The sequence below is a fragment of the Anomaloglossus baeobatrachus genome, chromosome 10, assembly GCF_048569485.1.
Source record: "Anomaloglossus baeobatrachus isolate aAnoBae1 chromosome 10, aAnoBae1.hap1, whole genome shotgun sequence".
Classification (NCBI taxonomy): domain Eukaryota; kingdom Metazoa; phylum Chordata; class Amphibia; order Anura; family Aromobatidae; genus Anomaloglossus; species Anomaloglossus baeobatrachus.
Genome location: NC_134362.1, coordinates 136,119,990 through 136,132,578, shown reverse-complemented (window position 1 = coordinate 136,132,578; position 12,589 = coordinate 136,119,990). Strand labels below are relative to the sequence as shown.

General features: G+C 49.8%; 1 protein-coding gene across 5 annotated transcripts in view; it reads right to left on the bottom strand.

Annotated features, from left to right (window-relative positions):
* PRMT7 (protein arginine methyltransferase 7) overlaps positions 1 to 12,589 on the bottom strand; it is a 285,356-nt gene that overhangs the window by 49,070 nt on the left and 223,697 nt on the right. For all 5 annotated transcript variants that reach the window (XM_075325675.1, XM_075325671.1, XM_075325672.1 and 2 more), the window contains one exon: positions 8,040 to 8,201. In XM_075325675.1, the coding sequence (XP_075181790.1) occupies positions 8,040 to 8,201 (162 nt within the window). The remainder of the gene's footprint in view (positions 1 to 8,039; positions 8,202 to 12,589) is intronic.

Genomic DNA, 12,589 nt, shown 5'->3' with positions numbered 1-12,589 from the left:
CGGTAAGTTACTGTACTTTCCCCAGGGACCCCACCCATATGCGGCCATACTGTCCCCACTGACCCCACCCATAGGCGGCCTTACATTCCCCGGGCCCCCCGCTACCCTGCCTTACAATCGGGGGGTGCCCTACATTGGCGGACCCCCCCGAAACCCCCACCCTGCCTTACTTTCGGGGGGGTCCTACTTTCGGGGAAACACGGTATAAGCTCCCACACAGCCTCCTAAAACAGTATAAGCCCCCACATAGCCCCTCTATATACAATGTGAGCCCCCGCAAGGACTCATACAATGTGAGTCCCCGGAAGGCCTCCTATGTACAGTATGAGCCCCCACATAGCCTCTTATGTAGTGTGAGTCCCCACAAGGCCTCCTATATACATGATGAGCCCCACACAGCCGCCTGCATACATGTGAGCATCCCATACACATGGAAAAAAAAAGAAAACCATACCACTTACTCACCTCGCTCCCGATCCCCTGTGGTCTGCTCTGGCCTCCGATGCATTGATGCTCCACACGGCATGATGTGACTTTGCATCTGTTGTGCCTCGCAAGGATTGGTGGAAGATGGAGCCAGCGGCCCCTCCTCCACCAATGTGTCCACCTCTGTTTGCATCCTGAGGATGCAAATAGTGGTGACGCAGGGTGGTGGGCAGTAGCAACAGCGGAGTAGGGCACGGTCCATTGCTTTCAGCCCTCCGGTCAGACTGGAACAGCCAGGGGGTCGGATGTGGCCTGTGGGCCAGACTTTGCAAGGTCCTGATCAAGATTGTATTCCACAAACTACCTCATTAACCTCCCCTTCTACCTTTTAGTGTTTTTAGGTACTTTTTAACTCTGTTTAAATGATTGTATAACTATTTAATGGAGGAAAAAAAAAAAACGGATTTTTGTGTACTCACCATAAAATCGTTTTCTCTTAGCCATCATTGGGGGACACAGGACCATGGGTGTTATGCTGCCTATCCATAGGAGGACACTAAGTAGATGCAAAAGCATAGCTCCTCCTCTGTAGTATACACCCCCTGGCCGGGTCAGGCAACCTCAGTACACAAGCAGGAGGAGAAAAAAAAACAGTAAAAACTTCTCAACAGAGGAACATGAGAAAAAAAAAAAAAAAGAGTCATAACTAAATAAGGTACTGAGAGAACCAAGGCCCAGCAGGGCAACAGGGTGGGTGCTGTGTCCCCCAATGATGGCAAAGAGAAAACGATTTTACGGTGAGTACACAAAAATCCGTTTTTCTCTGACGCCTCATTGGGGGACACAGGACCATGGGACGTCCTAAAGCAGTCCATGAGTGGGTAAACAATAAACGCAACCCAAGGACTAGGAACCAGTCCCAGATAGCCAGGAACGCCTACTGAGATAGGTACTCCACTATCGTTTGCAGAATTTTACTACCTAGGTTCGCCTCAGCCGAAGCCTGGGTATGGATTCAGTAATGCTTTGAAACAGTATGTAGGCAAGACCAAGTCGCAGCCTTACACCTCTGTTCCACTGAAGGCTGATGCTTAATGGCCCAAGGGGCGCCAACTGCTTGCGTGGAATAAGTCCGCAGCCCACTAGGAATGGGCTTAAGTTGCAAGTGGTAGACTTAATGGATCGCAGAGCGAATCCAGCGAGCCAGCGTTGCCTATGAAGCATAGCTCCTCCTCTGCAGTATACACCCCCTGGCTGGGCCAGGCAAACTCAGTTTTAGCTTAGTGTCTATAGGAGGCACATCTCTACAGACTACTGCAGCAAGAATTTTTTGTTTTTAGAGGGCGACGATTCCTTCGGGGACCGATTTCCCAAAACCATCAACAGGCAGGAACACTGAGTGTTGCCTCCCCGTACCACCTCCTGCGACGCTGGATCCTGGGCTGTTACTCACTGGACGACAGGTCTCATGGCACTGATTTTCCAGAGCCCAGAGCAGATGAAAACTTCCTCAGCCCCTCTTGCAGGCTCTGAGTTGATATTCCCTCCGCGTCCCTGATAGCTAGGGAAGCAAGGAATTCTCCTTCGACCATAAAGGTAATAATGGACCCTAGGAAGTCCATTCTAAATCTCCTTACGTGCACGTTTGCTCAGGTGTTAGAGGTCCAGGATGGGACGAACTGACCCGTCTTTCTTTGGCGACCACGATAGGTATAGCCTTGAACCTCTCGCCGTCCGGAACAGGTACCATCACCCCCGCTGTTTGGAGGGAGTGGATTGCTGAGAAGGCCTCGTGGTGTTTTGGAGCATTTGGGGGGGGTTTGAGAGAAAAGACTGACCAGGGGATCGGGTCCAGAATTCAATGTGGTAACCGAAAGACACAAGGTATCACACCCATTTGTGGTCTGAGGCGGCGGCCCAGATGGAGAAGGACGAGACTTCTCTGTCTTTGTCTAGACTGCCAGGACGAGGTGGATTCGGGGAGGGCTGAGAAGGTCGGGCCCTGCGTGTCTAGTAAAAAACATCCTGGGCTAGAGTTGGGGGAGAGAGGTACTCTTTTCCTCCCGTGGCGTCAGACAAAAAAAAAAAAAAAAAAAAAAAAAAGAGCCTGTCCAGACGATCGGCAAACCATCGGTCTGGAAAGGAGTACTGTGAGAGGCTTCTTAGAGACCGAGTCCACTCCTCCATTATCGGAACCAGAGGGCCTTATGAATAGCTATGGTATTTGAGGCGGCAATAACTGCGCAGGTAGCAGCGCCGAGGGAGGCCTGCATGAGGTACTCCGCCGCCGCAGCAATGTGAACAGTTACATCTGTGAGGGTCTGAGGAAAACTGGTAGTCCTGGTGCCTGTGCGACCCACACGGAAAGGGAGAGGGACCCGCGGCCTCGAGGCAGAGCGATCGAGCTGCTCCACTTGTCTGTCTGTCGGGTCCTTGAAGGAGGATCCATCAAGTAAAAGACAGGAGGGTCCTTCAGGCAGGCAGAAGCCGGGTGAGGGTCCACCGAGGCCGGATCGGCCCAGCCCTTAGAGACAGCTAAGCCAAAGGGGTACCGGGACTCCATGAGTTTACGGATACCGAAGCGGCGTCAAAAAGCTCTCCTCTTTTTTTTTTTTTTAAGTTTCTTCAACCTTTTAAAGGAGACCGCAGGGTCAGTAGTAGTGGATGGGAGATCTTCCACATGCAGAGTTTTGGTAGATTGCTACAATAAGGGAGTCAATTGCAGCTTGATCGCTCTGGGAGGTTGAAACCAAGGAATCATCCCGGTACAAACATCATTCCCCTTCCTCTGGCTCCTCAGAGACCGCGGAACATGTGGGAGAACCCCATCTGTGAACCCCAGAGGGAGACCCATGGGGGTCATGCCCTTTTTCTGATCTGCAACCGGTGAAGCAGAGGGCTGATTCTTATCAGAAGGACCCTCTATAGAGGTGTCATCAGGCTGCGTTCTGTCCAGGGGCTCCGAGGGGTGTAGGATGATGTTGCATAGCCAGCACCAGGTTCTGGGAACTGTGCCCATTCTGGGGGACTGGGAGCCTTAGGCTCTGGGCTGGCAGCGTTTGCTGCGGTGGTGGCGTGTTGGTGGGGGCTACAAAGGTACCGGACTCACAGAAGGTAGAGGTGCTATCATCCCCTAGTAGCTCAGCGTGGCAGGATACGTTAATAGTCTTATAGTTGTTGCTGTAGTTGTGCAGGGCATAAAACATGTAACTGCAGCCCCTGGCTGATGAGCCACAAACTCTGATTGTAATGAGGGAGCAATGCTCTGCAGAGTTAATATGCAAGTGAGGCTATAACTCATCCAGAACCCTGATGACCCCTTCCCCCTCCTGCATCACAGTTCCTATGGGAAGGAGGAAGCCAGCTCTGAGAGACGCCCACAGGCTCTGATCACAACAAGAGGGAGCAATGCTCTGCAGATCCTGTGTGAGGAGGGTTACGCGCGCTTTCATGAGGGAGCGTGGCTTATCGAATGTCGTAGGGGGCAGGGCTTAGCTCTGACAAGAAAGCATGAGAAAATATAATAAACAAAAAAATGGTGGGAAGGGACTCCCCTTCCCCCCTCCAGCCCTGTACAACAATGGTGGACAGAAAAACCTCTATAAGTGTACCGCAGCTGCGGGTGCACTTAGTCCAGGGAGTTGTCCCCTCCCCCCGCCACAGGTGGAATGCTCTGCAGGTGTCTGCAATCACAGCCCATGTGCATCCAGTCAGTGTGACCTTTGCTCCAGTTTCCTGTCAGGGAGCCAAATCACAGCCCATGTGCATCCAGTCAGTGTGACCTTTGCTCCAGTTTCCTGTCAGGGAGCCAGTGTGCAGATTCTGACGCCTGCTGTGCCCGGTCACAGAACGTGTATCAACTCAGAGACTGCCAGAGGGACTGAGGAATGCTCTGGGGCTCTGGAAAAAAAAAATCGGAATTATCTCACCTCAGCTCCTGTGCAGATGGCAGTCTGGTCACGCTGGTGCGGAGGGAATATCAACTCAGAGCCTGCAAGAGGGGCTGAGGAAGTTTTCATCTGCTCTGGGCTCTGGAAAATCAGTGCCATGAGACCTGTCGTCCAGTGAGTAACAGCCCAGGATCCAGCGTCGCAGGAGGTGGTACGGGGAGGCAACACTCAGTGTTCCTGCCTGTTGATGGTTTTGGGAAATCGGTCCCCGAAGGAATCGTCGCCCTCTAAAAACAAAAAATTCTTGCTGCAGTAGTCTGTAGAGATGTGCCTCCTATAGACACTAAGCTAAAACTGAGTTTGCCTGGCCCAGCCAGGGGGTGTATACTGCAGAGGAGGAGCTATGCTTCATAGGCAACGCTGGCTCACTGGATTCGCTCTGCGATCCATTAAGTCTACCACTTGCAACTTAAGCCCATTCCTAGTGGGCTGCGGACTTATTCCACGCAAGCAGTTGGCGCCCCTTGGGCCATTAAGCATCAGCCTTCAGTGGAACAGAGGTGTAAGGCTGCGACTTGGTCTTGCCTACATACTGTTTCAAAGCATTACTGAATCCATACCCAGGCTTCGGCTGAGGCGAACCTAGGTAGTAAAATTCTGCAAACGATAGTGGAGTACCTATCTCAGTAGGCGTTCCTGGCTATCTGGGACTGGTTCCTAGTCCTTGGGTTGCGTTTATTGTTTACCCACTCATGGACTGCTTTAGGACGTCCCATGGTCCTGTGTCCCCCAATGAGGCGTCAGAGAAAAACGGATTTTTGTGTACTCACCGTAAAATCGTTTTCTCTTAGCCATCATTGGGGGACACAGCACCCACCCTGTTGCCCTGTTGGGCCTTGGTTCTCTCAGTACCTTATTTGGTTATGACTCTTTTTTTCTCATGTTCCTCTGTTGAGAAGTTTTTACTGTTTTTTTTCTCCTCCTGCTTGTGTACTAAAACTGAGGTTGCCTGGCCCGGCCAGGGGGTGTATACTGCAGAGGAGGAGCTATGCTTTTGCATCTACTTAGTGTCCTCCTATGGATAGGCAGCATAACACCCATGGTCCTGTGTCCCCCAATGAGGCGTCAGAGAAAATGGAAAGAGAAATCTAAGTGAAAAACAAAGAATTTGTTATTTTAATAACCCCTTCACCACCCGGCGATTTTCCATTTTCTTCCTTCACTTATTCCAAGAGCAATACCTTTTTTATTTTTTCGTCAGCATAATAATATGAGGGCTTGTTTTCTGCGGCACGAGCTGTACTTTTGAAATAACCCAGTAACTTCACCATATAGTGTACTGGATACTGAGTAAAATATTCCAAGTGTGGTGAAATTGGAAAGAAAAAAAAACCCAAATTAATAATTTTTTTTTACTTGCCATGTTCACTATATGGTAATCAAAAAAGTCAGTGGAGCCTCTGTTAGGAGTCTTGACACAGGAACTAGCCAGATATCCCTCCGGGAAGGACTTAGCCAAGGAGTGGTTCTTTTTAGGAAACCACCATAACCACCATATTAAGTGGCCCTTTTAGTCAATATCCAACTCTTTGACAAGTTTAAAGATATGACAAGGGAAATACTATGGCCAGGTATCCATCCACAGACAGCTGTTTCGGGATATTGCCCCTCATCAGTGTGGAGTAGGAGTCTGTCCAGGTGGGAGCAATGCCTAGTAGACCAACAAGACAAAACAATCACGGATCTCGGGGAGACCAGCCAGAGAAAACACTGCCGGCAGCCAACGAGGGCGCTCAACACAGTGAAATCCTAGGTGCATTGCCCCCTGGGAAATATGCAAATTAAAAAAGTCCGTGGAGCCTCTTTTAGGAGTCTCGACACAGAAACTAGCCAGTTAACCCTCCGGGAAGGACCCAGCCAAGGAGTGGCTCTTTTTAGGAAACAACCGTAACCACCATATGAAATGGCCCTTTTAGTCAATATCCAACTTTAAGGGCCACTTCATATGGTGGTTACAGTGGTCTTGTTGGTCAAATAAAGGGTGAGTAGAACTTTTGGTTTTGTTTGGGTGTTTTTAGTTTATTTTTTTTTTTTTAACCTTTTTTTAGACTTTTTATTGGTTTTACTAGTCTCCTTAGGGGACTTGAAGCGGTGATCTTCTGATCACTTCTTGTGCTATACAGAACAGGGCACCAGCATCAGCATTGCTCCATACAGCATCACTGTCCCCTATGCGCGCCGGTTCGCAGCCAGCATTCACAGGAGGATCGCCATGCCAGACACAAGGGTCATCCGCTCACGTCCGTCTGTAAGGACAACCCATCTGCGCTCCGCGATCACGTCATGGGAATGCCGAAGGGAGCGGGGAATGACGCGTTCCCTGCCAGCGCGTGTTATGTCCCACTGCCAGAAATTGATAGTGGGATTTAACTAGTTTACAGTGAAGGGCAGATCTCTGATCTGCTCGCTGCTGTTAGAGGCACATGATGGCTGATTAGATCCCGACATGTGCAGGGAAAGGAATAAAAGGCAGGGATATGACCTATGATGTAAATATATGGCATAGGTTGTGAAGGGGTTACAACATTTTCACTGTTTGACATTTACAGGTTTTGTGTTTCCTGGCACATTTAACTTTATATGTGGTCCATGGTCATAAATCAGTTGAGTGGAATCAAAAAAGAGTAAGGGTATGATCTGGAGGCACAGAATTCTAGATGCAGTATCATCCATCCTGCAGAGACACGAGTGCTGACTGTAGGAGAACGCAGGGGGCCGTGCCCACGATGAGGAGTCATTGCACTGCTGACTTTCACTGTGGACTCCCTGCTGAGAACACTCACATCTCCGTAAGCATACATTGATATGCTGAGGACATTCGGCGGCTCGGATTACCACAGAGCAGGTGAGTTTACACTGCGTACAATAGAAGCTTTCTATAAATCCCAACCACTGTGCTTCTACTGTACAATGCAGCGTATAGATGCCGCAGAAATACACTTGTGTCCAAAACGCTACTACTATGGATCACGGGAACTTGGTGCAATACAGTTACATATTACACTTTAGACCGTGATAGCATGCGCTTACTGAGATTCTCAGTTAACTCATTCTGCAGCCAATAGACAGTGAAAACAGTGCTATATTTTTAATGAGACCCAATTGCAAAAAAATATTTTCAGTCCAAAATACATGCATTAAAAAATAGATTTAATTCTCCTGTTTCTTAGTCATATATTACATGGCTGAGTTAATAAGAGATAACGCTGGAGTATTCACTCATATAACGTCAGTGTAACGTCTAACAAAATTATGGGTTACAAAATAGATACAGGACCCATAAATATGTCAACATAAATGGAATGTGTCAGCAGGTCTTGCTATACAATCTTAGGACAGCATGCTGTAGAGGCTGAGATACTGATTCCTGGTTGTTGCTGTCCCAATATATATAAGTATATATAGTACATATATGTTTTTAACACAAAACCTATGTTTCGATGATCATATTACAATCAATGTTATAGTCGTTAATTCTTAAATCATTAACACCCAGGTTAATAGTAACTAAAGATACAGACAGCACCTAAAGACTGATCTGCATCAGGAAAGCAGCAACAAGTCCATATGTAATGTCATGTTTCTGTCACTTGTAGTAATTAGCCTGGCTGAGCTGTCAGGGTTTAGCACTCACACTATAGAAAACTTATAGTGAACACTTACCTTAAATTCCACAGCTAAAACATATAACGAGGCAGAAATGGGGAGTACTAGGCAGTCACTAGCCAAATTCTCAGAGAGACTCGTGCGGGAGTACCAAAAGCGCAAGTTGTGCCAAGGTAGGAGGCTGGTTGTGAAGAAAGGTTCCCCAATCAAAGCAGTTACCTGAAAAGGAAGGTCTAATAGTTATAGTGTCCACAGCCAAAGAGTAATAGAGGCCCTCGTCCACACTGGAGGTGTCGCCTGAACACACTGATCTGAGCGGGACAGGATGAACATCTAATGGGGGGGGAGCAGGCTGAACATCTAATTGGGGGGACTGGCTGAACATCTAACGTGGGGGGGGCAGGCTGAACATCTAATGGGGGGAACTGGCTGAACATCTAATGGAGGCGGGGGAACTGGCTGAACATCTAATGGAGGGGGGGGGAACTGGCTGACCATCTAATGGGGGGGGCTGGCTGACCATCTAATGGGGGGGGGGGGACTGGCTGACCATCTAATGGGGGGGGACTGGCTGACCATCTAATGGGGGGGGTCTGGCTGACCATCTAATGGGGGGGGGGACTGGCTGACCATCTAATGGGGGGGACTGGCTGACCATCTAATGGGGGGGACTGGCTGACCATCTAATGGGGGGGACTGGCTGACCATCTAATGGGGGGGACTGGCTGACCATCTAATGGGGGGGACTGGCTGACCATCTAATGGGGGGGGACTGGCTGACCATCTAATGAGGGGGACTGGCTGACCATCTATTGGGGGGGGGACTGGATGACCATCTAATGGGGGGAGGACTGGCTGACCATCTATTGGGGGGGGGACTGGATGACCATCTAATGGGGGGAGGACTGGCTGACCATCTAATGGGGGGGACTGGCTGACCATCTAATGGGGGGGGGGGACTGGCTGACCATCTAATGAGGGGGACTGGCTGACCATCTATTGGGGGGGGGGACTGGATGACCATCTAATGGGGGGGACTGGCTGACCATCTATTGGGGGGGACTGGCTGACCATCTAATGGGGGGGGACTGGCTGATCATCTAATGGGGGGGACTGGCTGACCATCTAATGGGGGGGACTGGCTGACCATCTAATGAGGGGGACTGGCTGACCATCTATTGGGGGGGGGGGACTGGATGACCATCTAATGGGGGGGACTGGCTGACCATCTAATGGGGGGGGGACTGGCTGACCATCTAATGGGAGGGACTGGCTGACCATCTGACAGAGGGTGACTAGCTGACCACTTGCTTTGGGGGACATTTTTATTGCACAATGGACACTGGAAAATAAAAATAATAGCAAAAGTGGGGTTCACTGTTTCACCCAACTTATTTCTCTTCATTTTCCAAGACATTACACGGTAAAGTGAATAATGTCGTTAAAAACTACAATTCATCCCGCTAAATAAATAAATTATATTATATATATATATATATATATATATATTTATATATATAATCTCCAATCCTTTCCCCCGTGAAGAAAAAAACATTCAAAACACTGTAATTGTTTTGTTTTTTTAGTCTCTGCACCCCCCTAAAAGATCCAATAAAAAGCGATCAAATATATTCATCAGAGATTGGAATATTGTTACACAGTCGTTAGGTTGAAAAAAGACCTAGGTCCATCTAGTTCAACCTTCCTCCACCAATTCTACATTTTGTCACTTATAACCAACAATGTTGTGTGCCCTAAGGAAATCATCCAGCCCTTTTTTAAAAGCTGTTATAGTATCTGCCATTACTACCTCTTGTGGTAGGGCATTCCACAGTCTGACTGCTCTAACTGTAAAGAACCCTTTCCTATTTAGCTGCCGGAATCGCTCACCATGAAATAAAACAAACAAGGCATCACACAGCTCATACCGTGGAAAAGTAAAAATGTTATAGTTCTTGGAATATATCTATATCTATCTAATATATAAGAAGGGAATTTTGTTACTTACCGTAAATTCCTTTTCTTCTAGCTCTTATTGGGAGACCCAGACGATTGGGGTATAGCTACTGCCTCCGGAGGCCACACAAAGCACTACACTAAAAAGTGCTAGGCCCCTCCCCTTCTGGCTATACCCCCCCGTGGTATCACGGGTTCTCCAGTTTTAGTGCCAAAGCAAGAAGGAGGAAAGCCAATAACTGGTTTAAACAAATTAACTCCGAGTAACATCGGAGAACTGAAAAACCGTTCAACATGAACAACATGTGTACCCGCAAACAACAAAAAAATCCCGAAGGACAACAGGGCGGGTGCTGGGTCTCCCAATAAGAGCTAGAAGAAAAGGAATTTACGGTAAGTAACAAAATTCCCTTCTTCTTCAGCGCTCTATTGGGAGACCCAGACGATTGGGACGTCCAAAAGCTGTCCCTGGGTGGGTAAAGAAATACCGCATGTTAGAGCTGCAAAACAGCCCTCCCCTACGGGGGTGTCACTGCCGCCTGCAGAACTCTTCTACCTAAGCTGGCGTCCGCCGAAGCATAGGTATGCACCTGATAATGCTTGGTGAAAGTGTGCAGACTGGACCAGGTAGCTGCCTGGCACACTTGTTGAGCCGAAGCCTGGTGTCGTAATGCCCAGGACGCACCCACGGCTCTGGGTGAGTGGGCTTTTAGCCCTGAAGGAACCGGAAGCCCCGCAGAACGGTAGGCCTCTAGAATTGGTTCTTTGATCCATCGAGCCAGGGTGGCTTTAGAAGCCTGCAACCCCTTGCGCGGACCAGCGACAAGGACAAAAAATGCATCGGAACGGCGCATGGGCGCCGTGCGGGAAAAGTAGATTCTGAGTGCTCTCACCAGATCTAACAAACGTAAGTCCTTTCCATACCGGTGAACCGGATGAGGACAAAAGGAAGGCAAGGATATATCCTGATTAAGATGAAATGAAGATACGACCTTAGGGAGAAACTCCGGAATGGTGCGCAGCACTACCTTGTCCTGGTGGAACACCAGGAAGGGAGCCTTGGATGACAGAGCTGCCAGCTCAGACACTCGCCGAAGCGATGTGATCGCAACGAGAAACGCCACCTTCTGTGACAGGCGAGAAAATGAAACTTCCTTCAGAGGCTCGAAAGGCGGCTTCTGGAGAGCAACCAGTACCCTGTTGAGATCCCATGGATCTAACGGCCGCTTGTACGGGGGTACGATATGACAGACCCCCTGTAGGAACGTGCGCACCTTAGAAAGACGTGCTAGACGCTTCCGAAAAAAACACGGATAGTGCCGAGACTTGCCCCTTAAGGGAGCCGAGCGACAAGCCCTTTTCTAACCCCGATTGCAGGAAGGAAAGAAAAGTAGGCAATGCAAATGGCCAGGGAGACCCTCCCTGAGCCGAGCACCAGGTTAAGAAAATCTTCCACGTTCTGTGGTAGATCTTAGCAGAAGTGGACTTCCTAGCCTGTTTCATGGTGGCAACGACCCCTTGGGATAATCCTGAAGACGCTAGGATCCAGGACTCAATGGCCACACAGTCAGGTTCAGGGCCGCAGAATTCCGATGGAAAAACGGCCCTTGGGACAGTAAGTCTGGCCGGCCTGGTAGTGACCACGGTCGGCCGACCGTGAGATGCCACAGATCCGGGTACCACGATCTCCTCGGCCAGTCTGGGGCGACGAGTATGACGCGGCTGCAATCGGATCTGATTTTTGCGCAGTACTCTGGGCAAGATTGCCAGAGGTGGAAACACATATGGGAGCCGGAACTGCGACCAATCTTGCACTAAGGCGTCTGCCGCCAGAGCTCTGTGATCGCGCGATCGTGCCATAAATGCCGGGACCTTGTTGTTGTGCCGAGACGCCATTAGGTCGACGTCCGGCACCCCCCAGCGGCGACAGATTTCCTGAAACACGTCCGGGTGAAGGGACCATTCCCCTGCGTCCATACCCTGGCGACTGAGGAAGTCTGCTTCCCAGTTTTCTACGCCCGGGATGTGAACTGCGGATATGGTGGATGCTGTGTCCTCCACCCACATGAGGATTCGCCGGACTTCCTGGAAGGCTTGCCGACTGCGCGTCTCTCCTTGGTGGTTGATGTATGCCACCACTGTGGAGTTGTCCGACTGGAGTCGGATCTGCGCTCTTTCTAGCCACTGCTGGAAAGCTAGTAGGGCAAGATACCCTGCCCTGATTTCCAGAACATTGATCTGAAGGGTGGACTCCTGCTGAGTCCACGTCCCCTGAGCCCTGTGGCGGAGACAAACTGCTCCCCACCCTGACAGACTCGTATCTGTCGTGACTACTGCCCAGGATGGGGGTAGGAAGGATCTTCACTGTGACAATGAGGTGGAAATACGCCACCATTGCAGAGAGTCCTTGGCCGTCTGGGAAAAGGAGACTTTCCTGTCCAGGGAGGTTGACTGCCCGTCCCATTGGCGGAGAATGTCCCATTGAAGTTGGCGCAGATGAAACTGCGCAAAGGGAACTGCCTCCATGGCTGCCACCATCTTCCCTAGGAAGTGCATGAGGCGCCTTAAGGGGTGCGACTGGCCTTGAAGGAGAGACTGCACCTCTGTCTGCAGTGAACGCTGCTTGTTCAGCGGAAGCTTCACTATCGCTG